This window comes from Anthonomus grandis, chromosome 1, assembly GCF_022605725.1.
Source record: "Anthonomus grandis grandis chromosome 1, icAntGran1.3, whole genome shotgun sequence".
Classification (NCBI taxonomy): domain Eukaryota; kingdom Metazoa; phylum Arthropoda; class Insecta; order Coleoptera; family Curculionidae; genus Anthonomus; species Anthonomus grandis.
Genome location: NC_065546.1, coordinates 7,209,003 through 7,235,865, shown reverse-complemented (window position 1 = coordinate 7,235,865; position 26,863 = coordinate 7,209,003). Strand labels below are relative to the sequence as shown.

At 33.1% G+C, this 26,863-nt stretch overlaps 3 protein-coding genes across 4 annotated transcripts in view; 1 reads left to right on the top strand and 2 right to left on the bottom strand.

The window, feature by feature from the left end:
- Window positions 1-532: 532 nt before the first annotated feature.
- LOC126734371 (probable G-protein coupled receptor B0563.6) lies at window positions 533-25,220 on the top strand. The gene is made up of 5 exons (XM_050437966.1): window positions 533-729; window positions 17,612-17,746; window positions 18,787-19,138; window positions 24,222-24,420; window positions 24,475-25,220. Exons 1-5 carry the CDS (start codon window positions 717-719, stop codon window positions 24,673-24,675), a joined length of 900 nt encoding a protein of 299 aa, XP_050293923.1. The 5' UTR covers window positions 533-716; the 3' UTR covers window positions 24,676-25,220.
- On the bottom strand, window positions 4,568-8,296 carry LOC126734357 (uncharacterized). 2 transcript variants are annotated; one of them, XM_050437948.1, is made up of 6 exons: window positions 5,982-8,296; window positions 5,845-5,929; window positions 5,707-5,791; window positions 5,569-5,653; window positions 5,431-5,515; window positions 4,568-4,864 (listed from the first exon to the last, which is right to left on the bottom strand). In XM_050437948.1, exon 1 carries the CDS (start codon window positions 7,506-7,508, stop codon window positions 5,997-5,999), a length of 1,512 nt encoding a protein of 503 aa, XP_050293905.1. In that variant the 5' UTR covers window positions 7,509-8,296; the 3' UTR covers window positions 4,568-4,864; window positions 5,431-5,515; window positions 5,569-5,653; window positions 5,707-5,791; window positions 5,845-5,929; window positions 5,982-5,996. The 2 variants fall into 2 exon arrangements, with proteins under 2 accessions (XP_050293905.1, XP_050293911.1); XM_050437954.1 differs by lacking the exon at window positions 5,707-5,791.
- LOC126734345 (protein GPR107) overlaps window positions 8,443-26,863 on the bottom strand; it is a 41,277-nt gene continuing 22,856 nt past the window's right edge. Inside the window, exon 8 of the mRNA XM_050437929.1 lies at window positions 8,443-9,210. Within this exon, the coding sequence (XP_050293886.1) occupies window positions 8,544-9,210 (667 nt within the window). The 3' untranslated portion in view covers window positions 8,443-8,543. The remainder of the gene's footprint in view (window positions 9,211-26,863) is intronic.

Below are 26,863 nucleotides of genomic sequence, written 5' to 3'. Positions count from 1 at the left end.
CAATTAAATCTTTAATAGGAAATATAAAATAAATTAAAAAAAAATTAAATCACTGCTGATATTAAAATATAAGATTTTTAATCCGATTGGAAAAACAGTGTTTTACTTATTAAATATACAGTGCATCCCAAAAGTTATGTCCAAATTCATTTAAAATTCAGGGGTGTGTTCGAAAAAAAAATGCTCGGACCCCTCGATATTTATTTCAAGTTGCGCATTTTTGTACGTGAAGTTTGTATATACAGGGTTGCTCAAAAAAAATTACGACCATCAACTTCATTTTTTCAAATGATAGCACTTTTTTTAATTTCATTTTTGAATATGTAGAATTCCACTACGTATGTTTCATGCATCATGTTCTATATCTAAAGTCAACAGTTATCGAAAAAAAGACGACCAAACATTATTATCGAAGTTCACCTTACGAGTCACCTTATCTCTGAAAATTTTTATACAGAGCAAAATTCCATTCATTGGTGTTTTTTTTTTGTTGGCTGGTGACCGTGTATTTTCATAGAAACTGTATGACAGTTGTACGCCAAACAAATATTGTCAAATGTGAAGTGTACGAGCAAAGTTGCGGTTTTCACAATGTTAAAGTTAACGGAACGAGAAAAAATAGAAATTCTGTGCATGGTTGGATTTGGTGATAGAACCCGTAATCAAATAGAAGTTGCTCAATTATTCAATGAAATCCATCCTGATCGTCCTCCGATATGTCAAAAAGTGGTGAGTAGAATAGAGGCTGAATTTAGACTATTTCGATAGGCGAAATGAGATTTGTAAACGCTTACAAAACAAGTGCAAACTAAATAATAATTTAGTAACAAATATTATTTTTTCCGATGAAGCCACGTTCTGTTTGAATGGTAGTGTGAACAGGCAAAATTATCGATATTGGGCAACAGAAAATTAGCATTGGATGATGGAGGTAAATACCCAGTACCCTCAAAAACTAAATGTGTGGTGTGGAATAGTGTGCGGAAGAGTAATAGGTCCCTTTTTCTTTGAACAGACTTTAACGGGACAAGTGTATCTCGATTTTCTCCCATTTAAATTAGTTCCAGCATTACTAGCTTTATTTCCAAATCCATTGGACCTAGACTATCCTGACGAAGAACTAATTTTCCAGCAAGATGGCGCTCCTCCGCACTATGCTGCCACTGTGCGTACATTTTTGGATGAAACCTTTCCCAATCGGTGTATAGGAAGGAGAGGACTCGAATGGCCTGCTAGGTCGCCTGACCTAACACCAATAAACTTTTTTTTGTGGGGGTACCTCAAGTCGAAGGTATTTGTTAATAAGCCAAATAATCTAGACGACTTGAAAGAGAGAATTTGCAGAGAAGTGCGCGCCATAACTCCGGAAATGATTCAAAATGTGCAACGAAAGTTTATTGATTGCCTTGGATATTGTCTAGCCGTGAATGGCAACCATTTTGAACATTTAACTTAATTTTTGTTCTTTTTTTATTCGTTACATGAATCGTTTTTTCGATAACTGTTGACTTTAGGTATACGAGGTAGGACATGATGCATGAAACATACGTAAAATTCCACGCGAAATTTAAAGATGAAATAAAAAAAGGTGTTTTCATTTGAAAAAATGAAGTTGATGGTCGTAATTTATTTTTGAGCAACCCTGTATATACAAACTTCACGTACAAAAATGCGCAACTTGAAATAAAAATCGACGGCTCCGAGAGTTCTTTTTTCAAACACACCCCTGAATTTTAAATGAATTTAGACATAACTTTTGGGATGCACTGTAATATTACATTAAAGGTGACCTTGAAAAAATATATTTGTGATTATTCGGAATTGATGAAATTGTATAAATCACTACTGAGATTAATATATTATGGCATCCTAGCTGCTAACTAAACAAAAATATGTTTACTGTGGCCATTTTAAAAATGAAAAACTAAGACGTTTGTATTATGAACTCGCAAAATGTTTATTTAAATCTTAATGCCATGCTCTTTGGAGCTTAAATACGAAGTTTCCAAGCTAGCATCTGTTAGTATGTTTATTTTGTAATTTTTTTATCAGAAATACCTCTTAGCATAACTTAAAAAAGGTTATTCGAGCCTCACAAGTTTCATTAAATATCCCGGAGGTCTTTTTTACCTTTTTTAATCTTACAGTTCCTTCACATTCGAAAAAGTTAGAATATGAGCGGATTTATGTGGTATATATCTGCATATTTATTTTTACTTTTTCTGGAAATTCTGCTTTGCTGAAAAAAGTTTTCGTCAATAATACTTTGGAAGGGAAGTCGAATACGGTTTTTTGCCAAAGAATATTATATTTTTTTATCGCAAGATACTGAAATCTAAGAAGCAGCATTTACATACAAATTGAATAATTTTTAAAAATTTGTTCCTTTTCTATCCAAACTCTTATTACAATTTTGAGCGCGACTTTTAGTAACTTCATTGTCAAAATAATAAAATAACCTCGGAGAATTTGGATTTATTAAACCTAGCGAGAAACCAAGAGGATTTTTGTCTAAAAAATAGACACTTTGTATGCCAAAGTTCCTAGATCTTGGTTATAAAATATGCTCGATGTATTCTTGACATTTTGCTGAAACTACTGTCGAAATAATATTGCTTTATATAAAGTATGAAGCTTTAATCAAAAAGATTTTAAATTAAGTAAAAAATTTTTAATTAATTTTAATACGAAATTAGGTTTTATTATGTTGACTGTTAAGATATAGCTTATCAAGCTAGAATTTTTATGTATAAACGTATAAAAATGGAACCAAGAAGAACGACCAACGCCGTTGAAGTTGCAAAAGCAGAAAAAGCAAAAAGAGCACTAAATAAGATGATAAAGAAAGGTAAAACAAGTATCTAATACCTTTTTAAAAGAACCTGTTTTCTAGTGGCCATTTTCAAATCTTGAACTTTCTTGGCTTTAAGATCTGAGAATTTTTTATTAGGGAGAAAATTCTGAAATATTTTTACGAAAATAATTTTCTTGTTGACTTCCTAAGTAAATGTTTTTTAAACCGCTACTGAACCGCTTAGATTACTCTAACTTAAAATCATGTATTTGTAAATTTTAAATGTTTTTAGAAAAATTTCAAATACTAAAAAGAAAATTACAGAAACCAATAAATAGAGATTTAATGGTTTTAGTAAAAAAACTTGTAATACAAGTTTCAAATCTCTAACTTTCTCGGTTTTAGAATTATGAGCATGTTCTGCCTCGAAATTTATTTATTTTTAATATTAAGATGTAATAAATGTCTTAATACGAGTCCAGGAATTTCACGATTTGATTTCACCATTTTGTCTCTACAAATTTAATTTTGTTTCAAAAATATTTTAGATTCAAGGTTGATTAACGCTTAAATATTTCTAAAAGAGTCTTAAAAGAACCTATGTGAATTTCAATTTAATATCTTACTTTCTCCAAGAATTTTATTTTGGATGAAAATGTCAACACTCAATCCTAGTTTGTACAAAAATGCCACAAAAAGTTTTAATTAGAAAAGGCCAGATATTTATTTTGGATTATGATATTTTAAGCAATTAAAAAAAAGGCGTTATAAAGAGACCGGTGAAAAGATCTTCTACCTGGTTACCAAAGAGGCGTCAAATTCCACACCAATCTATAAGGATGTACAGTTCAGAGATCTATTAAAATCTTTGATGTGCCGCGAATAGTACGTGTGCCGGTGTTGCTTGAATTGTCACATGACATGCATGTTTAAATCGCAAGATTTTATGTGGAAAGAGTCATAAAGTAATATTCTAAGCGATATTTAATCATTCCATAAAATAAATAAATGTTTTAAGCATTTTTTTAAGAATTTATACATTTGATTCCTAAAATTTGACTACATGCACCCACGTACTATTTTGTTAGACGTCTGACCTCAATCACAGTCACTCAAGCGTGAAAAGTTGCACAGGTCCGGCCTTAAAATTTATTTGTATTTAAAACTATTATTGTGGATTTTTCGGTTTAGTTTTATTAAGTTAGAAATTCAGGATAGTTGATAGCAAGATAATATTTTATTTAAATATAAGATTTAAGCACGTAAAATGAGTCTAACCAAAAATTTTAATTTAATAAGTTTAGTTTTTAGCGCCATCAGTCTGATGTTTATAACAAGTGATGAGAGAATAGGTGGTACGAATTACTTAGACCCATTTATTCTGTGGATTAAGGCATTAAAGATTTACTTTTTGACACAAAAGGGTAAAATGTTTTGGTTTATCTTCAAATTTTATAATTTCCTTTTTTTGGGTATTGACATTTATTTTTATTTGGTGGTTATTATTAACGGAGATTTTGGCTGCCACATTCAATGTCCTTTATTATTGGTTTATTTTAATTAATACATATTATGATATATTATTATAATAATATACTCATGAAAACCCTCATCTCTATATTTAGTACCAACTTCTTTTTTATAAAAAGTAATTATGTAGTCAGAAAAGTGGAAGTATATTTTTTTTAAATAAACTTTTACATTAAAAATCATCTAGCTGTCTATATCTTATGTGTGTAAAAGACACAAGTTTTACTTGTAAAAAAAACACACTTTGCATCCTGAATGTAATATTTATTAATTTGTGTGCCTCATATATAGTTATTGTGCATAATAGGAGAGATTAGATGAAAATTAACAAAAATAAATGCTTATACTAAAAACTAAAATTTTTGTACAAAATCTTAAAATTACTCATTTGAATCTGGCCCAAAGAGTTAATACAATTTTCTAAACTCAATTTTCCCTTTTTTTCTTTAGCAGTTTCTTCCATTAAGGAAGGAACCAGTTTCTTTGTTGCCGTTAGGATTCCAACTTCATCTCGCACAGTCGCAGTAAAGCATTTGGATACTAAAACAGATTTAAAAAGTGTACACGAGTAGCAGAAATAATTTTTAAATTTAATTAATACTAAATTTACATTTTTTTTTAAATAATGACAACTCAAATGTAAAATAGGCTTCTTTCTTCCAGTGAATTATGAAAGAAGTAGTCTTGCCTCTCTGAGACAGAACAAGTGTGGTAGTAACTGTTAAAAAAAATAAACTGGTTTTATAATGTCTCTATAAGCCAAATCATGGACAAAAAACTGTAAAAAAAATTTAAACTTGTTTTTTAATTAATAAAAAAAGGGTTATCTTCCTATGGCAAACTATGGACTTTTATCAGAGAATGCAGGAAGAAGCAGTCTTTATTGTATCGCTAAAGGAAAAACAGAGGCAGTAAACTGTAAAAAAAATATGTTAACTGGTTTAATTAGTAAAAAAAGGGTCTTTTTACTATGGCAAAAAAGGGACTTTTTCCTAGAGAATGCAAGAAGAAGCAGTCTTTATTGTATTGCTGAAGAACAAACAGAGGCAGTAAACTGTAAAAAAAATATGTTAACTGGTTTAATTAGTAAAAAAGGGTCTTCTTACTATGGCAAAAAAGGGACTTTTTCCCAGAGAGTGCAGGAAGAAGCAGTTTCTATTGTATCGCTAAAGGACAAACAGAGGCAGTAAACTGTAAAAAAAATATGTAAACTGGTTTAATTAGTAAAAAAAGAGCCTTCTTACTATGGCAAAAAACTGACTTTTTCTCAGAGAATGCAGGAAGAAGCAGTCTCTATTGTATCGCTGAAGGACAAACAGAGGCAGTAAACTGTAAAAAAAATATGTTAACTGGTTTAATTAGTAAAAAAAGGGTCTTCTTACTATGGCAAAAAAGGGACTTTTTCCCAGAGAATGCAGGAAGAAGCAGTCTCTATTGTATCGCTGAAGGACAAACAGAGGCAGTAAACTGTAAAAAAAATATGTTAACTGGTTTAATTAGTAAAAAAAGGGTCTTCTTACTATGGCAAAAAAGGAACTTTTTCCCAGAAAATGCAGGAAGAAGCAGTCTTTATTGTATCGCTGAAGGACAAACAGAGGCAGTAAGCTGTAAAAAAAAATTTTACCTTGTTTAATTAATAAAAAAAGGGGTTTCTTACCATATGCGACAATAACTAGTTTAGCCACAGATCTTCAATTTCTGCATCAGATTCATCATTATCCCAATTTATAATGAAACGGTCGCCTCCATTCAAAATAATCTGATGCAAATTACGATATTCCTCTTCATATCTTATAATTTTTTCCTCAGACTTTCTCCACTCTTCCTCTCCTAAATTCATAACTTCCTCCTTAATCAAATTTATAACTTTTTTATCAAATTTTGGATACTTATTTTTCCTGCGAATTCTCCTTTTTAGTTGTCCCCAAATCAACTCGATAGGATTAAATACACAATAATATGGTGGAAGTCTGAGGACAGTATGACCATACTTTTTAGCTATGTTATCTACTACATACTGCTTTTCCCATGATTTTGTATTTACAACTTCCAATAATTGTTTCTTTGTATAAGATTCATGAAAATAGAGATCATGTTTTAATAAAAATGTCTCAATTTCCAATTTATGCGAAGATGTGTTTGGGATTTTCTCAGAAAGCCTTGAATGGTATGATGCATTATCCATAACAATAACACTGTTTTCCTTTAAATTTGGAATTAATGTTTTCTCAAACCAGGTTTCAAATATATCTGCATGCATGTTTCTATGATAGTCCACATTGCACTCTTCTATTTTTTTGCCACACAATTTCTGTCCATCTTTCACCCAACCTTCTTTTGAACCACAATGAATAATGATCATCCGAGATCCTCTGTTCGGTGGAACATCTTTTAGGACACATTTGTTAGAACTATCAGTCCAACCCTTTTTTGCCATGTCATGTGTATCATACCAGATTTCATCTAAATAATATATGGATCTTTCTTCCTCCCGAAATTTTTTAATATTTTCCAAATATTCTATACGCCACCTGACAATTCGAGTACTTTCCATTACAGCAGCCCTTTTGTTAACTATCTTAAATTTAAATCCAAGTTTTATTAGGTATCTCCGCAAGGTTGAGACTGTGAAATGTTTGTCCCTTGCCGATAAGGTGTCCTTAACCATCTCTATAGTTGGAACCTCGTTGTTTTTGTATTTAGAATACACAACTTCCCTTAGCAATTTGGCAATGTTCATGTCAAGTCCCTTTGATTGTCCTGCATTATTCCTTTTTTTTCTGCCTTTAATCCCTTTTCTTACAAAATAGCTATATGGAACCCCTGTTAAAAATGCTGTTTTTTGCAAAGCACTACAATCATTTGTGATCTGAGGATCATTCCTTAGATTGTTATAGACATTTAAACAAATTTGTTTAGCGTCTGTACTTAAACAATTACGTTTTAAAACCCCGTGATTTTCCCCTATAGCTTTTACCACCCTGGCTTCTTCCTCTGCTTCTTCAACACAAGAAAATGAACCATCAGAACTATATGAGTCTAAATCACTGTCCAGATCACTCTTATTGTTTTTACCACAAATATTATTGTCTTTTTTGTGCACCCACGGTCTCCATAAGCCGGCACAAACACTGTCCTCTTCATTTGCCAAATTTTCCTGCCTATTTTCCCAGGGTCGAAACATTTTAAGGTCTTTAAGTATAATATTAAAACAATTTAAACACAAATAAAAAAACACACTTCCTCACATTAAAAACTGCAAAACCATGAAATAATAACCTCACATTACTCCCCCCCCCACCCAACTATTAAAGGTGATAGACCCATCCAACAACTATTTTAAAGGCGATAGACCCATCCTTAAAGATCTCTTTAAAAACACGACGAAAATAATACAAAAACGGTCCAAAAATTTATCTGCGTACGGCCCCGTAATTCTCAAAATCAGTGGGATAGAAAGAGATACACAATCACTTGCACAACTTAAAGTAGGAATCGCCAGATCGCAGGTGTTTTATCTTTGTTTAATAGACTAGCTAAAAAGAGGTGACAGTCTGGGAGTGCTGCAAGTGTTTAAAATGATTTGTAGAATGCTTGGATTTTAGTCCGTGGTCCCAATTTTTTGATATTATTTTCTTTTTAAAAATTGACATTTTCGAAAGACAAATAAAAAATAGTGAACAGCATGGGGTTTTATGTATATTTAAAATGATTTCATAGATAAATTATATAAAATTTTGTCATTTAAACATGTATATCATGCGACAATAAATATGACATAGACGCACGGACTAGTTAGTGCGGCATCTACGACACATCAAAGATTCTAATAGATCTCTGAACTGGACTTTATGGGACGCGTTGTGTTTTATAAAAAAGGAACTGCTTGTCGACAATCTGAGAAGTTTCGCAATTCTCAAGCTCGCAAGAGGACTGCATAACTTCGACTGGAGAATGATTCGCACTATGTTAGACGTGGTCGTCAGGTTTGTAGGCATTTAAATTCTTATGTGCTATCATACTCCTCAACGTCATTTTCTGGAAAGCTTTAAAGATTTCTTGCATATGGCAGCGCCGAAAATTTATACGGTTTGCAACTAATTATAATAGTATCGGACTTAACTTACATCGAAGTTTATTTTGCATAAACTATATATTCTATTAATACATACAAAAAATAAATAGCTAAACTTAGTAAATCTAACCTCAATAGTCAAAGTTACTTAATTAATAGATTTCTTTGAGGGTTTGTAATATAAAACCTTAACATATGGGGCATACGTTCTTTCGAAGGTAACTCGGCAATAAAGTTATGACCCAAATGCAGATACTGCAATCCCAACATTGGCAAAAACATATCCGCGCTAACGTACTTCAATCTATTCCCATCCAAATACAATATTTCCAAATTGGGCATCTTGGCAAAAGTAACCGGATAAATGTTCGTTATCCTATTTTTGCTCAGCATCAGCATCCTTATAGAAACTGATTTAAACAAGCCCCTTTTCCTCGGTACGAAAACATGATTCTCTGCCAGCAACAACTTTGTTACCCGCGGTGCTATTTTATACATTTTATAGGGTAACCTCCTTATGTCGTTGCTGGATAAATCGAGCATTTCCAGCCCGGGAAAGATGTATATTAGGGCCGCAGGGACTCTGGATAAGTTCATATGGTCCGCATAAAGCGTATCCGCTTGCCACACGCTCTCGAAAAATTCACTGTTGTTCGCTGGATTGATTGTTGAGGATTTCGATACGTCCACGCAGTTCGTCTGGTTTGATGGAATTATGTAGTTATTCGGATAGAGATAAGCAGTATTCCGCTCGCTGCATGGTTGGCCATAGAGAAAGGAGGCTGAAGTATTAGTGCAGAGTAGTGATAAGCTGAAAAAAAATTACTATATTATTACCCTAAATACTTGTTTAGAAACTATTTCTATATAAACAAACTCTGCAACAAAGTCATCCAAAGCAACATGGATGCAATACAACCTTCCTAGATTTTGTTTTGATTTTTTTTTTTAATTTTAATAAGAAAATTATCTATAATTATACCGTAAATTGGGGTGAATAGAAACAGTTTCGGACCTTTTCTACTCTGTTTCTAACATGGTAGTCACCTTTTTGACAACAAAAAATAAGGAATCTACAGGTCTCGACTTGTAGATTAAAAAGCGCATAATAGATTTTTTTTAAATAGAGGTTTTTCTACAAAAAAAAATAAAAACGCTCTTTTTCTATTCACCCTTAATGTGGGGTGAATAGAAATACCCATTTAAATTGGTCAAATTTGCTATTCTACCCACACGAGGGCGAATAGAAACACCTGAAAAAAATTTTAAATTGATAAAAAAATATAAATACACAAAAAAAACGGACAAAAACACCAATTTTACAAAAAAAAACATTTATTTCTATAGAAATTTAACATGTTTAAACATATTATTTAAATTAAACAACTTTGATGCAAGTTAAATTTTAAAATATCTCTTCTTGACGTAGATGCTTCTATCTCGCCATGAACTGGGAAAACCTCTCCAACAACCTGGCTAAAATGAAAGGTGGAAACATCCAGAACTTCTGGAAATCCAAAAATATATCCTGACGAGTGTTTGGTGGGGTGGCTTCTTAATAAAGTGGCTTCAATGTCATTTTCTGTAATATTAATGACTTGTCCGATAAAATATTTATTTCTTTGTCTATTTCGATATTTTGTTGGAAAACACACCAGAAGCCAAGTTCCTTTATCTATTAAATCAAACGAAATAGGAGAAACACATCGGGACAATTTACCCTCAAAGCAGACTGACGCTGATGAATTATTTGTATCCAACTTATTCTCGGACTTATCGATGAAACTTGGTAGTGAAGTGTCCATTTCTGAGTCTGCATCTGAAGAATGATCTTGAGCTTTTTCCATTATTGGCATGAAATTACTAAGAAGCAAATTCATTTCCGGATCTGAATCTTCATCTAAGTTTTCCATACGTCTTTCCAAATCATTATCCTCTTGATCGTCTTTATCCAACGTGCTTTCAAAATTTGCACTTGTAACGCTTTTGCTAGCAGGAACTTGAATTTTACGACGTCGACTCTTCACATTTTGACCATCGCCATATCTCATTGTTCTTAGAAGATTTACCAAAGAGTTATTAAGTCCTTCTTTAATGTTCAGATTCTCATCATTTGTCTCGTCAAGATTTTGCTGCAGAAGGCGTCCCAAGACTTGATCCCTATCTAGTGGAAAAATTGCACACTTGCTAAAATCAGATTATATGTTTTTTCCAGCATTAGGCTCAATAGCCTTTGACAAGTCATTTAGCAAGAAAGGGAATCTGTCCTTTGGAACCGTGCAATGCTTTGAACCAGCCCCCATTTTCCATTTGTCAAGGATTTGTTGCCAAGCTGTTTTAAGAGGTCGGAAAAATGCCACGTCCAGAGGCTGGGTCAGATGAGTAGAGTTAGCCGGGAGGAAGATAAATGAAATATAATTTTCTTCGCAAAGAGATACTGTACTTACAGAAAAATGTGAAAAATGTCAGATTGTCGCCAATTAAGTACTTTTTACTGCAGGTATGACAGTTTCTACCCAATCTGAAAAGGAAATCGCATCAAACCAACCTGATGGACTTCTATTAAATCTGACGTCCTTTGGTCCTCCAACTGTCCAAGAAGTATACAAATTTTTACCTTTGTAAACCACGTATGGTGGGAACAATTTTCCATCAACTGAAGCATCGTACATAATAGAAATGGCTGACTTCGACGTATTGCAAATACGTTCTGGATAGCGACAGCCCCTTTTCGAGATTACTTTCTTTCTACCCGGATCGTCAGTTAAATTTGTTTCGTTGTAATTTATTATGTTTGATGGCGGTACATTTTTCAACTCCGTGGCTAAATTGTCAAAATAAGCATTGATAGTGTTGGGAGAAACAGCAGCTGTTAAGCGCTTGATGTTTTGGCAGATTCTAGATCTTAATTGATTTTTGTGACGTTTTAAAAAAGAATAGACAAAGTCTCTGCCAGGGATATTATCTTTAAATCGTTATTATTTTACCTCTACTGTCTAGGTAATTTTTTATCATCATCCTGACGTCCAAATGGTCAAGTGGATACCCCCAATCGGAACAAACTATTAGTTGATGGACTAAAATATCATCTTCTTGTTTGGTTAGGGCTGTTTGTCCCCCATGACGCTCATCCGGTTGTCAATTGAAGCAAGGGCTATTTTTAGAGTTTTTTCATCAATTTTCTTATATGTTTTACGTCGAGGGTCTGGTTTATAAACGCGAGGCATTTTCTTGCAAAAGAAAAAACAATTATGGGGCAGTGGCGGCTGGTGACTTTAGGAAGAGGTGAAGCGCAAAACCCAGAATATACCATAAGCAGCAAAAACAAAATTTTATTATGCAAATTGGGTCATATAACGGCAACATTTTATAAAAAAAAATTCCCAACTTGATGGAATTTACTTCCGATAAACAAGAACTAAGTCAATAGAATAAGAACCTTGCTGGCAGCGGCATGCATACGCCGCGCCGCTCTGTAAATTACCCCGCGTGTTTATCCGTCCGTTGCCATAGCAACCGTCGTAAGCGCGGGGAGAGGTGTTGCAGCCACGAACTTAAAAATATACCTGGACTGCTAATGCATATGGCCACGATACCCAAAAATGACCACTGCATGGTGGCCGCCATTTTCATAGTAGGGTTGAGCAAAATTTTACTACCTGTGAATCATTCACTGTGAATAAAAATTCACATTCACGACTTGATGACAACTTAAAAATAAACTGTGAAATGTCAAAACGTAAATGAGAAAGGCGCGTTCACATAAAGACAAACGAATGCGCGTTGAAATTAACCGAAAGAAGTAATTCATTCATCAGCGATTGGCTGTCGTTAAACAGACTCCCATCGTCTATCCGCCTCTCTCGTTTGTGGGAAAAAACGAGAGAACAATTATTTTTTATAAATTATTTTTATTGTACATATATTATATTTTATATTGTCATGCTTATTTAGTTTTTTTTACTGGATTTTTATAATGATAGAATATTTTAATTTATTAATTTCTGAGGAAGGTCGAATATTAAAATATGTTTGTTTTTAACATTATTTTAAACTTTTAAAGACAAATATTTCTTATTAGGACATCGTGATATTAGCTTTAAAAATGTCTATGAAAATATATATTGTTTCAAATGTGACGACAATTGTTGTCATTGTCAATGATATTTACTTTTAGCCCCCTTAATATTTGTATCTAGGTATGAACTATCCTTAACACAATAAACACAGAATAGTAATACTTTTCTTATTATTATGCGAATTCACTGCCATGATATTAAGTTACACGATAAGCAAACTCGATAACCGGCGCTCAATCGTGAATTCACGTTCACGGGTTATATTCACAGTGAATAGAAAATCGCGTTAACAGTTATACCTGTGAATTCAAATTCACGACTTAGCTCAAGCCTATTTCATAGTGGTTGTGTCCTTTTGATGTTGGTCACTCTGAAAATTGTTAGTGTTGCCAACAAAAAATATATTAAATAACGGTAATGAAGTTGACATTTGACGTGTGAGTATAGCGGATTGCCTAGTTTTTGACGATTTGTAAACGACGCTTGGGTATATCGTCTGGAACAGGCGATATATCTTTCTCCTTATTTAATACGTGAATAATGTATCACCATCTTTATTTAAAGGTATTTGGTTCAGTTTCTCAAAACCGAATTATTGTGAATTGTCCGTCTGTGTTGTTTATAATAGAATAATATATTGAGTTGTTGACAGAATAATATATTTTTTCTATATAAACCCTTTATAATTACAAACCCTCATAAAATCATCTATATTTTGATTCTCATAATAATATATGGTTGTACCTATTAATGTGGAAACACTGTACATGGAAGGAAAGTAAAACTTAGAAAACTAAGGAAAGTATACTTAGTAATAGTAAAAATAGTAAAGTATTTTTAACTGAATTTGTTAAGTAAATACAAGCAAAAATTTAAATGAATATCATGATTTTCATGGTATTAGGATTTATAAGATTCAAGATTATCAGAATGATAAAACAAAGATTTTAAAGTGCACGCATCTATTCCAAGTTGATTGAAACTTTGTCTCATTTTAGGTGAGGATTACTTTCTTTCATAAATTTTAACGAAATTCTTAAAGAAGTACCAGAAAAATCACAGATCTAACGCAACTATCTTAAATTCTTACCTATATGTAACTTTCTATTTTGTATTTTTGTAAACATAACCTCTCAAAAACTTTAATTGTTTTGTTTCCCTACAGTTGGCACAATTAAAATTTGTCAGAGTGACCAACATCGAAAGGACACAATCACGCAAAATGGCGGCCCCCTAGTAGTGGTCATTTACCTTTCATTGAATTGGCAGTCCAGGTATATTTTTAAGTTCGTGGTTGCAGCGGATTATTTTTTCTGCTAATTGTGCTGCATTGACACATGCGGTCGCGGTCGCCGCTGCTCTTATGAGAATATGTTTAGCGCGCTCGGGTTTCTGAATACTTTTACAAATATATTCTTTATAGGATTACACTTATTTTGATAAATCAGATAAAATAAAGAATTAATTTGTTATAAAATATAAAACAAACTAAATTGTAAACGTAAAGATGTCGATTTTAAAACTCTTAAATTTTCTAAAATTTGTGGTGAAGCGGCGCTTCACCCGCGTCCCCTGACGAGCCGCTACTGTTATGGGGTGGATAGAAGCAGCAGGTGAATAGAAACAGCGTGTTTCTATTCACCCCAAAATTACTTAAAAGTGACTCATAGCAAAAAAAATAAGCAAGACAAGCAATTTCTGAAATAGGCAATGTAAACCAGACACCTTACAGCTACTTTAACCAAAAACTCAATATCTTACCTGTTTTTAGATAACCACTGTGAATAAAGTTTTGCTAGTGATAAAAAAAGCACGTGTTCACTCTGACGGGTGGTTGGTACTGCAATCAGGGCTACCAACATAAAACATCTTTGGCCTGTTAAAGTAGTTATGGTGACATCTGTTGACCGTTTGAGAACAAATTTGAAGCGTTGGGAGGTTTAATTCCGATGCTGATTTTTTTTAAAAGAAGTTTTTGTTGCTATTCACCCAGCAGTTTCTATTCACCCCATTTCACGGTATTTCATCCACAAAAATCATTTTGTTGGTACGTGTAGAGTTGGGCTGAGTTAGAGTTGTAATTGGAATGTAAATAGTTTGGATTTTATTAAATTGGAGTGGTCGTAGCGGTTGGCTTGGGTTAGACAGCACAGAAGTTTTACTATTTTCCTTACAATATCGGGTCCAAATTATTTTACACACATTCCTAATGGAAAAATCTTTAAACAAACTAAAAAACCAGATATACAGAACGAGGTGAATAGGAAGTATGTCAGTAAGATAAAAAAATTATCAAAATGACTATGCCATTTCAAAGACTCAAAACTACAGATAAGGCACAGTGGTCTCCCAAGAGAGCATAAGGCAAGTACTTACCTACTTAAGGGATGTAAAAGATAAACAGAATACTACAAAAGCATACAGTACGCCAAAAACAGTGCCTCCAATTTAAAAAAAAGTCAAGAATGCAATTTTGCTTAAAGCTAAACAAGGATTTAAAAAATAAAAATTTTTTTTAGAAAAATGCAATGCTATACTATTTTTATTAAAAAATATTTACGCTAAATTTCTTACGGGCGCCATTGGTAAAAATTATTTTTTTACAAAATAATAAAAGTAAAAATCTTTTTTTATAGAGTTCATTGGAGAATCAGAGCTCCTGGTGTATCGCCAAGCTGGATAGGAAATCTCATATAAATTATGATACTTTTAAATACTGGCTCTCCTGTATATTTTACAGAAAAACTGTATTAGATTTTTTTAAAGGTGCGAATTAGATAAGCCACTTTTCAATAGTTTCACTTTTTACGCACTGGTGCCTAAACAAGTAATTTGACGTTTATTTGACATTTAATTTATAATTTGTGAAAAAAAAATTTATACACTAGTGCGTAAAGTAATTTTTTTACGCATTAGTGCGTAAAGTAATTTGGTTTTTGATTCTTTTTAGTGTTTTCTTCGGTAGTAGAAAAAATTTTGTATGTTACATGTCTGTAAAATCCCCTTTTTTTATTCATAAGAATTCGGAAATTTCCCATTAATAAAAAAAAGGATAATTTTACACACTTGTTACATAAATAACTTTTTTAAACTAATACATTAATTGTCTAATTTTATATTAATTTTTATTAATAAAATGCTCAAATAAACCTCGATTTACCGGCTTCTTAATCGGTTCTTACATTACTAAACGGATATGCAGGTATTTAATTAAATGCCGTTAAAATTGCCATCCTTAATTCTTCTATATTTTCAAAACGCCCATCTTTATAAACTAACACGTTTAATATCATCCCACAGAAAAAAGTCCTAGCTGGCCAATTAATAGTGTAATTTAACCCAATTACGCGTCCATTAAATACTTTCTTCTTCTTATTTTTCCTACAACTTCTTCAACATTTCCGCTGCTAATTCCTTTATTTTCTTCAACATAAAGCAACATTTCAAAATCTGAATTATTTTCTCTAGCTCTGCTATCATTATTGTTTTACTCTGAGCATTTCCATTGACTAACTACACTGTTGTTTTACTTGGAAAATACCTATCAAGGAAATTCACAGACAACATTTCGGAGACTTTTTGAAAATTATTTTCCATGTAGTATCACTTAATTATAGTTATTTTCTCTTGATTAGTGTAATAAATATTCACCACTAAATAAATAGATGACAACACATTGACATAACATTTTGATAATTTGGCTGGTGGTTTAATATTTTAGTTTTTATTCTAAATCTTTTTATTATTATTCTAGTTTTTCTCCAGACGAGATTTCGAATAAGAAAAATAATATGAAATTATTGATAGTCTGAAAACATATTAAGCAGTTCATAAAAACCTCCTCAAAATAAAATTCGACGTTCAAGTAAAAAATTTTAGTCTGGCCGATATAAAATATACAAAACAGCAGGATAAGCACATACACGTAACACAAGCACTAACATTGTAAACATTAATTACATTTTCAAAATAAATTGATCACGTTACTAATGTGGGTTGATTTATAAGCGATAAATTAATTCTTACTATTTACTAAAAAGCAAAATGAAATTTCGTTAATACAACGATATCGATCGATTGTAAATAGAAAAATTGAATACACAGTGATGGGACCTTATACACACAAGGTAATCATTTGTTGCTTATGATTGTACAATGACTTTATGGCATAAAATTATGAATTTTCTTACCTGTACAAAAAAAACACACACCACATTTTCACGAAATTCTCAAAATAAACGTGTATGGCCCGCCGCAAGTCTGGCGCCGTATTACGCCCGAATTTTCCAATCAATTTAAAAAAGTCCTTATATCATTTTCTAAATTTAATCTGCAACTCAGCACACTGAAAATAATTTTCTTAGATTTGACGGGACTCGCGGCCAGGTGAATAATCAAACCGAGCCAATCGCATTTCCGTAAAATTAATAACAGAAAGTGATGCATGTAGCGTTTAATTTGGTAAACAAATTTGAGAAGCGATAACAGACTACAGTGTGAATAAACCGTTTGTAATGGAACTTTTAGTACGGTCAATTTTAACTTTTGAATATCTAAATGATGTATGAAACATTTAATTGCATTCTTGTTATTTACATTATAAAGCTCACAATATTGAAACTAAAATATAATTTTGGTGAAAATTCTAATATAGTTTCAATACGAGAGCGTACAAGAACGCTTCAATATCAATGATGTTTCAAAAACACTAGACTTCTAGAGACTTCTACTTCTTTATGAACTATATAGAAATGCTTCATAAAGCAAACTTGTTTTGTTACCGCATAATATTGGTGCTAATCCTGTACTTCCAGATGCTATAATGCTTATAAACTTAGGAAGATGAACAGAGACAACAACTTCAAAAGGACTGTGTACCTTAATAGACGAAAATAACTTATTTTTTATATTTTCCTCAAAAACCCTTAGATAATTAAAGGTTTCAATATAGTATTTAATTCATTTAAAATGCTTGTACTACAATATTTGGTAATATAATCATTGATAGGCGGAAACATCAATCAACACTAGCGAGCAGTTTTAAAATTTGTGTAAACAATTTAAATCGAACCATTTAATGATATTTATCTTCTTTTTTACGTTTTCGATCGCTAAGATTTATATGATTTTTAGGATATTCAGCAGCAGCACTCTTAGCCATCCTTTTTGCACTGCCCTTCGCATGGAGGGTTTTGGTCCACCGGGAGCACGGTCATTGGGAAGATCCCATACCTGCACATTATTTTGCACACTTGGAATTGTTTTTAGGTAATAGCGATTTAGATAATAATTATATTTCTTTAGGAGATATTGGAAAATGTATAATTAAAGCTCATAGCTAGATCGTATATTATTTATGCTGTAGTCCACAAATTTAGCAAAGCATTATATCGAATTATTATACCTAAGTTATTATTTATTCAGAAGTGGTTGTAGAAGAATACTTTTTAAAGTGAGGAAAGGATCTGTAGGATTCCAGAAGGTATACAAAAGAGTATTAAAAATTATTTATTTGATGGGCATTAGTAAATAGCAAAAAATAACAATAACAAAAAGAAAATGATGATGGAAATGATGGAAGAAAAAAAGAATATTTTGAAAAATTAATCTGGAGCTTATATAGGGTGATTTAAAATTGAGTGCAAAGATTTCAAGGGCGTATTTACCAGCCAAAAATAAGAATTTTTTTTCATATAAACGTATGTCCTAACTTGCTTTGTTTTCTAGATACAGAGTGTTAAAGTTTTTTTATAAAATCGGTTTTTTATCAATTATTCAAAATCCTTTGAGGCGATTTAAATAAAATTTGGTAGGCTTATTTGTCGTCATAAACGCTCTCCTTTGGTGGGAATAAAATAAATTTATTGATTCCAGTGGCGTTTCAGGGGGCTACCTACTTGATATTTATAGGTAAAATTATGGTACGCCACCCCTTTTTTAACAATTTAATACTTTTTTTAGATTAAGCGGTCAATAATGTAACTTTCTTGCTTCTTGAGCCTTACTCGTATCTAGCTTTGTTTCCAGGAAAAAAATCAAAAGCTGTGCCTGGCCCTATTAAAACAAATAATAAATTTGCATCGATTATTGAGATTCATTTATTTCTTTTTAAAATTTAACTTAGCCTAAGTAACAGATACATACAAAAGCAGATTTTCATAACAAAAAAAAATATTAAAAAACTTACTACACTCTGTATCTAGAAAACGAAATAAGTTAGAGCATACATTTATTCTAATGGGGATATTAAGAAACTTATTGGACCGTTTATTGTTACAATTTTTAAATGTTCTAAATTGATTTTTCAGGTAACGGTTGCCTAGGAATAGGAGTGATGATGCTCCTAGCGTTAACGCTGGAACGCTACGTGAGCGTTTGCCATCCAGGACACGCCCGACCGATCCTAGGATCGCCTATTAGAGCCGTCATCCTAATTCCCATCATAACCTTCATCATGTACATTCCCATAATGTTTAGAAGTTTCGTGAAAACCTGTAGGCTGGTTCCTGATGGCAATGTGATATACCAAAGAACTGAGAACACCGCTTTTATTACACATCCCGCTTATAGTGTATATAAGATTGTTTTGGAGATGATTTTTAAGGTTATTCCTGTTATTTTGTTGGCGGCGTTAAACCTCAGGATTTTAATAGTTTATAGGTAAGTTGAAAATATGAAGTTATAAATATTAATTAAAGTGAGCTGATAATACAGATAAGATAGGGAGATTCCTTTATGAAATGGTTTTTAAAATGTTTGTGAATTCTACATAAAATTTCAACACGACTTTATGCATAATACATGCTTTAACTGAATCCGCCAGTTGAAAGACCGCAAGGGTTTAAAAAATAAATCAACATTTGTCTATACCATTGCTACGCTCCATATTATACATCAAAACATTTTTATAAAATATACAGTGCTTTCATTTCAAAACGATCCACCCTTAATATTTTTTTTTTTTTAAGAAAGTTATTAAGGGTGGATCGTTTTGAAATGAAAGCACTGTATATAAAAATAAACGATGCGTTAAAACACGGATTATTAAGGAGTTCCAAGATTATTGAACACCTACTGTGCAATATACAGGGTCTCCCGCGAGGTAAGGGACAAAATTTCACTACGTGTTCTTTAGGTAAATTCGAGTCGAAATCATTCTATAAACATGGCTCCGCAAATGCTTCCTTACCAAGATATAGTTTTTTTTTTAATTGAATAATGTTATTGTGCCAAAAACTACAATGCTTTAATGACTATTATGTCTAGTATGACATTCTATCAACATCAAGTATGACGAGTGATACGGATACTTCTTTCGCTTGTTATTCTGTTACAGTCAGTTTGACAGAAATTTGCATAATTAGTGATGCCGCAAATAAACGAATACCTTATAGACGACTATTTGGGAGAATTTTTAATCATTTTAGAGCAACAGGATCATTTCCAAATGCTTCTCTCCTACAATCAGCTGCCCAAGATGTAATAGTGGATAGTGTTGAACGGTCACCATCAACTAGTGTTTGATTTGTATTTATTTCATGTGCAACCAGTGCACCCTCTGCAGCTCATTGCTCTGTTTTGCAATTGGCTTATTGCACGTAATTTAGTTAATAAGTTTAATTTTGTTCACCGATGAGTTCACTCGACACCGTATCAATAATTTAAGGAGTTCTCATTCTTGGCAGCTTGAAAATCTCCATGCATCAATCGAACGAAATTTCCAACATCGTTTTTCGGTTAGTGTTTGGTGTGGTTTCTTAAAAAATGTAAAGCAGTGAGTCGGCCTTATGTATTTGATGGTCGTGTGCATTTGCAATTTACCTTCAGTTCTTACAAGAAAAACTTCCTGTGTTGTTCAGATTCAGAGAAGAAGACCACAACAACACTTAGTCTGGACGTTGGATTGGACGCAGAGATCCTCGCCTCCCTACTCACCGGATTTAAATCCTTTGAACTATTATTTATCGGGACATATGAAGAGCTTTGTTATGCAAAGAAATCATATAGGGGAACATGGAGAAAGACGGGGACGCTAAGCATTTATATCAATAAAAATGTAACATTACAATAAAAAATAACGTTTATTCTAAAATCTCTTTCATTAACATCCATTAATGAAGGTGATGATGTTTTCTCTTTGCAATACTTCCTACATTCCCAATAATGAAACCTTGCAAATTGTTTTAAAAAACTAAACAGTTCGTGATTCGAGTGACAGACCTATGTTTTTGTAAACTATACTACGCACCTTGACGGACTAACATAAACAGTTTTATATACTTGTAAAAAATAGAATTTTTTAATTAATAAATTTAAAATTAAAAATGTCGATTAGACATACACCAAAAAACACAATTTTCTTTACAAAGAAAAAATCCCATCTTATCCCGGGTACGGGGCAAGATGGGACAGCCCTCGGGGTAAGATGAGGGTAACGAGTTTATTTACAAACATCACATATATGGCAGATATCTAAACAGTCATCCTCTTCTACTACGGCGCAAGAATTGTGGGACCACTTTTGACAAGCTATCCATCCTTCAGTGGACCCCACATACCTATCACCACAGTATAAACATTCAGTGTCGTCTTCGGCTGTATTCTCTGAAGCACCATTTGTTCCTTTAGTTTTATTTTTGACCCGTGTTTTCTTTCTAACCACTTTTTGCTTTTTTTCCTTCCGAACTAAAAGTTTTTAGATCTTCAAGTTCTCTTTTATACGGCGTTGACGTAAGGATGGCGGTCTTGCCTCGACGGCAATTATTTTTTCTGGCTTTTATTTCTACAGTAGGAACAGGCATTATCTGAGCTGGAGTACAGTTTTCAAAGCTGGTACCTAAGTCACGGCAAACATTTTCTGTAAAATTCGAGCAAACTCTTTTAGGTGGCGACCCACTTGCCTCTGGGGTTTTATTTAACGGACTATGAGATATGTGGCAAGCTTACTCGAAGGGCAATTATCTTCATCATCTGAGCTTTGGTAGCCGGGAGATGTGAGATGATGATCTGTATGGGCCTGATAGCTGGTAGATGGCTGAACATCATCACTAGAACCTATGGTTGAGTGATTACTAGGAATAGCAACCGGAATTACATTATTAGTTAAGTTTGGCTGATTTTTTTCATGGATCATAGAGGGAAGACCATCTTTATTTGCATTTGCTTGTGATTGAGGAACTTGCTCATCCTCCGTTAGGCTTATGCTTGTTGTTTCTGCAGCAAGAAAAACGGCATCTGTAAAGTTCTCAGAGTTGAATGGTCTTATGCCGCATTTCCGAAATCCGTTAATCGCTGTAGACATAGTGGCAGCTTGTAAGCTTTACCAAAAATTTCGCTAATTTGGAACATGCTAATAACTCTACCTGGATTAGATAAGCCATGCTGTTGCAACTTGGTCATAATATACACTCAAAGGCTTCATAAAAGAAATATCCAACGGCCGAAGCCGATGAGTGCAGTGAGGTGGGAAGCAGATTATAATCACACCTTTTTCTCTAGCAACGCCGATCTTCTCGATCGAAAGTTCGATTTTCTTTGTGTGCGTAGAGTGGCCGTCGAATAAAAGTAGCATCGGGTTGTCTTTTGTTGCTCCACTGAATTGGATGAAAGCTTTGAACCATGAGATAAATATGTCTGTTGTCATCCATCCACTGGCATTGCAATGAAAAGTTGTTCCTGGTGCCGAGTTATTCATTAATTCGGCTTTTATCCGTTTCCGAGGAAAGATTAGCATCGGGGGCATATAATTCCCTACTGCGCTAACACAAATCTCGACCGTCACTGTTTGTCCTCGTTCAGCTGAGGATAGCGACCCAACTTGCTTTCTACCCTTGCGTGAAATTATCTCTGACTTTGTTTTTGAAACCTAAGAGACTCCCGTTTCATCACAGTTATAAATCCTATCTGGTCCTAGTTTATAGTTATCTAAAACATCACCCAAAAGCTTATAAAATTTTGCGACGGAAATTTTATTAAAGCCCATAGCCCTAGCAGCTGAGGTTGCCTCGAGCTTTCGTATAGGTAAATCACTGTGACCTTTTAAAAATCCTTGAACCCAGTCAACACCGGCGAGTTTGGCTGTTTCATTAAATCCATGTCTCTTGCCATTTTTGACGGCCAGTTGGTATGCTAAACTTCTCAGTTCCATTATGCTAAGTCCAAATAATCTTGCTTCCATTTCTTTCAAATATCCGACCAATTCATTTTCTTCCTTTTCAGTGAAAACAGTTGTAATTGGCCCTAAAGGTAGATCCAATTTCATTTCACCTTTGGTTTTAATAGCGTTGACATGTCTCTCCAACGTTGTTTATGGCACAGAGTATTGCGACGCAGCTTTACGATAACCCATTTCTTTAGTCAAAACTTTTTCAATCCCTTGTTTCGTGCTTTCCTCGAACCACTCTCCTCTCGTTGTTTTCTTTTTATAATTGCGAACCATTCTGCTGCAACTAAAATAATATTCTAATTAACCAATATTTAACTAATCAATTTTTCCGTTGAATTTTTCATGCAAAAAATATATTGGGGCAAGATGGGGTGTTTAATAGGGAATCCCATCTTGCCCCAAAGCACGTGTTTTTCAAAAGGTATCTTCTTACCTTTTATAGGCGAATATAACCAACAAATTTTTTTGTGAAAAGATGCTTCTATACAGGTACACTGCAGTAGGAATAATAAGTTTCACTTTAACTTCCTGCACACTTTATGGCAAGCGATATAATATGCCATAAAATAAGATCAACGAAGGTCAAAATGGTAAATTGGCTGTAACTCGAGCAGACGCGCACCGAACGAATGTCTCGGATGTACTGAGCGAGGGTATTGTCCGGACATGTGACTCTAGGCAATAAAGGTGGTCACACACTTTTAGGTTTTCTCTTCCTAACCCGCTATATTATATATAGCGTACCACGTGCTCCGCTCCAAGAATGAACTTACTAATAATCACCATGTTGGATGTTGAATATTGGATCAGCCACATCATTAAAAAGGCTAGAATATGCTTACAATGTGAAGGTTGAACTTTAAACAATTATTGTAAGTAGTTATTTTCCCAGCAGTATTATTTTTTTTTAAATAAACTTATTTTTTGACATTATTATATTATAGTTTTCGGCACAGTAACACTATTAAATTTTAAAAAATCATATCTTAATAAGGAAGCATTTGTGGAGTTATATTCATGGGACATTGTCAACTAAAATTTACCTAAAGAAATAATTAAAATTAAAATCTTGTCCCTTACTTGATAACACAAATTCCAATTTCCATTATTACATCCACGATATAATCAAGAAAAAACTTCTCTTTTCATTTTTGGTGTCTATATTCGAATATTGGATACGTCGGCATTGGAGTGATGTATGTCTCCAAAAGTGCCAATGAGCGCCACTCTGGGATAGGGAAAAGGTTAAGTCAAAAAAAACTGTTTTTTTTACCCCAAGTACCCAGACGTACAAAAAAAGGCCATAAAACGGAGAAACCCCTTTTTATGGCTTGCACAGCTTATAAACGCCGCCTGACGGCTTAAGATTTATGAGATTGATAGTATATACTACGATAGAATCGGCTTTTCAGTTAATCGTTCAATTTTATTTTAGCGTCTATTCGTTATAAAGAAGCTCAACAGAATAAATTTCTTGCCTAAAGTATTTCAAAATGTAGACCAATAATTACTGTATTTTTTTAATTGTTAATAAGGCGAACCTATAAACGATTTTATAGGATGACATTTTCATTTCAGGCGGTCTTGTGAAAAACGCAGAAAAATGACTCTAAGCAGGACAACTTCAGGTGAAGAAGATCCCAGAAAATTTGCAGAAGAACGGAGACTAGTCCTCCTTTTAGGGTCCACAAGTATTTTATTTTTAGTATGTGTAACACCCATGGTCATCCTAAATGTTACTCTCTCGGATGTTAATTTATTGAAATATCCTTATCAGGTACAAAAGCAAAATTCAAAAACTTAATCAAAAATACTAATAAATTATTTATAGGTGTTTCGAGCCATCGCCAACCTTCTAGAAATAACCAATTACTCAATAACGTTTTACATCTATTGTCTGTTCTCGGAAGATTTTAGAAATACGCTCTTAAGGACATTAAATCTTTCTGATTCAACTCCAGCTAGAGGGTTGCTTAAGCCGCCCGGTGCGACAACAACGACTATTACTCAGAACACACAAAAGAGTGTCTGATACAAACGATCTTCGGGGTCTGAGATGACTCCGGTTTAGTTGATTTTAATTTTACAGATTTGTAATAATTATTCAATACTGAGTTCTTCAATATTAGAAAAAGATGTGAAGGACTTCAGGTTCAGGAGGTTTTTATATATAAAAATTACTGTGTTAATATGCATTCCATTTAGAAGTAAACTTTCAGAAACGTAAACTGTTAAGTGTATATAACCTCAATTTTATATTTGAAACGTAGTTTTATAGCGATTTAAATGGTATTTTTACATCATGTAGCGGCGCATTTAAATAATACAAAATGTAATGTTCAAATAAATCGACTGGAAATTGTTATAATTGCGATATTAACTAATGAAGCTCAGGTTAAACTCATAGTTTTTTTTGTGATATACCAAAGAAAGTTTAATATATCGATAATGCGTATAGTGGTCCACTTGTAAGTGTATTTTAATGTTTCTAACTTGTAAAATATCACAATGGGTGGATTAGAATAGAATTTACCAACATTACCATATGAAATAATATAAAAATATAAGCAGATCACTAAAGAGATATAGCTTTGTATATGAATACTGTGATATTTTTTTGGTCTCTTGATAAATTCACAGATTTTATAGGAGAATTAGCAGCTTCTTAAACATTAAATTTCTTAATTCCTAATAAAAATGTTGATGTCTCTCATCACCTTAAAAATCATTTCCACATTTATGTTTTTCTAACTTATACTGAAGAAACCATGAATAGCAAAATCAAGTCTTATTTACACTTTTAATATATAAATATTTTAAAACCGGTTCATTTGTCAGTAAGACAATGATACATCGGTTATTGTGGTTGGACCATTTTCGGTTGCGCTCTTTGTTCCTGTGCAGCGAAGCAGATGTCTTTGTGATAACTCTCTACTACTAAATGGAACCAAGACTGTCTTGGAAGAGTCACCTCTGGTTAAGCTTAACGGGCATTCAATACCCACTACAGACACAATTAAGTTTGACTTGCACTTTATTAACATGGAAATACCAGACGAAACTTAATAGCTCTTGCTCTTTAATACGCTGATTAAGACACGTATTAACACTGAATAGTATTCAAATATTTTTGTTTTCCTAAATTCAATCAATGATCAAGTACCGTATAATTTTCTGGGGCTCATCTGTGTATGCTATTAATATCTTTCAATTCCAAAGAAGAATCATTAGATGTATTCCGCGTTTGTGACCTAGAAATTGCTGTAGGAGTCCTTTTTGGTCAAATAGAATTTTACAGACGGCTCTTTACTTTACTATTTGAGGAGGGTTCATCCAAAAGCAAACATTTTTCATTTTTGTGCAAACGAGACAAAAAGACCAAAAAGAATTTTAAAATCGTGTTAACCTAATTTTTACCAAAAGATAACAATTTTCTTTTAAGTTATTTTAAAGAGATAATTGGGTATGTCTATTTTCGCATGAACATAATAGATATGTCGGGTTCTGTTCGAACACATGGGGGTAAGTTAGTGAAACGAAATTAAATAATAAAAGTTAATACCCAGGTACTTCATTGTCATTTTTTAGAGTCACATTTTTTCTCAGCACCGTCGGTTTCCTCTATTTCCTCTTCACGAGTTTAGCCGGGGGCTTCTTCCAAAGTATTCTTAAAAAATTCCAATGCTGGCAGATTCTGCCATATCAGCATAATTAAATTACTTCTCTAAAAGTGGTACATTTTTATTTTTTTGTGACGAAATTGTGCTTCCTATTGGATGTCGCTTCTTAGAAGAAGTAAATGGTATTGTTCTAAAGTTTAAAAGCGAAAGAACTAGACTATAATACCAACTATATAGGGTAAGGTGATGCAACGTATTGGGGCAAGATGACGATTACATGCAAAGGTCACATATGAAGACACTTCTGATCTCGTAGCTCGTACAGGAGTCATGCCACCAATTTTCGCATACATCGCACTTTATCCAATCTTTAACTGGCGGCTCAGTGTATGGTTCCTCGCAGCTGGGACAAAAATTATCAGATTTTTTTTGGGCCTCTTTAATAGTTTCTTTTTGAAAACATTTCTTTTTGCTTTTTCTTTACACTTTCTTTTCTTAGCCTGAACTTATCATTTTTTTCTCGTTCTTTCTTTTCAAGGTCTTATCAATAGTAGAAGTCAATATCGACGCCTTTTGCTTCTTTCTCTTCGTTTTCAGGAC

Coding starts and splice junctions, on each gene's coding strand:
- LOC126734371 (XM_050437966.1), top strand. Junction 17,747..18,786: donor ACACTTGGAATTGTTTTTAG/GTAATAGCGATT, acceptor TTGATTTTTCAG/GTAACGGTTGCCTAGGAATA. Junction 24,421..24,474: donor TATTGAAATATCCTTATCAG/GTACAAAAGCAA, acceptor AATTATTTATAG/GTGTTTCGAGCCATCGCCAA.
- LOC126734357 (XM_050437948.1), bottom strand. CDS start 7,508: ATGTTTCGACCCTGGGAAAATAGGCAGGAAAATTTGGCAAATGAAGAG.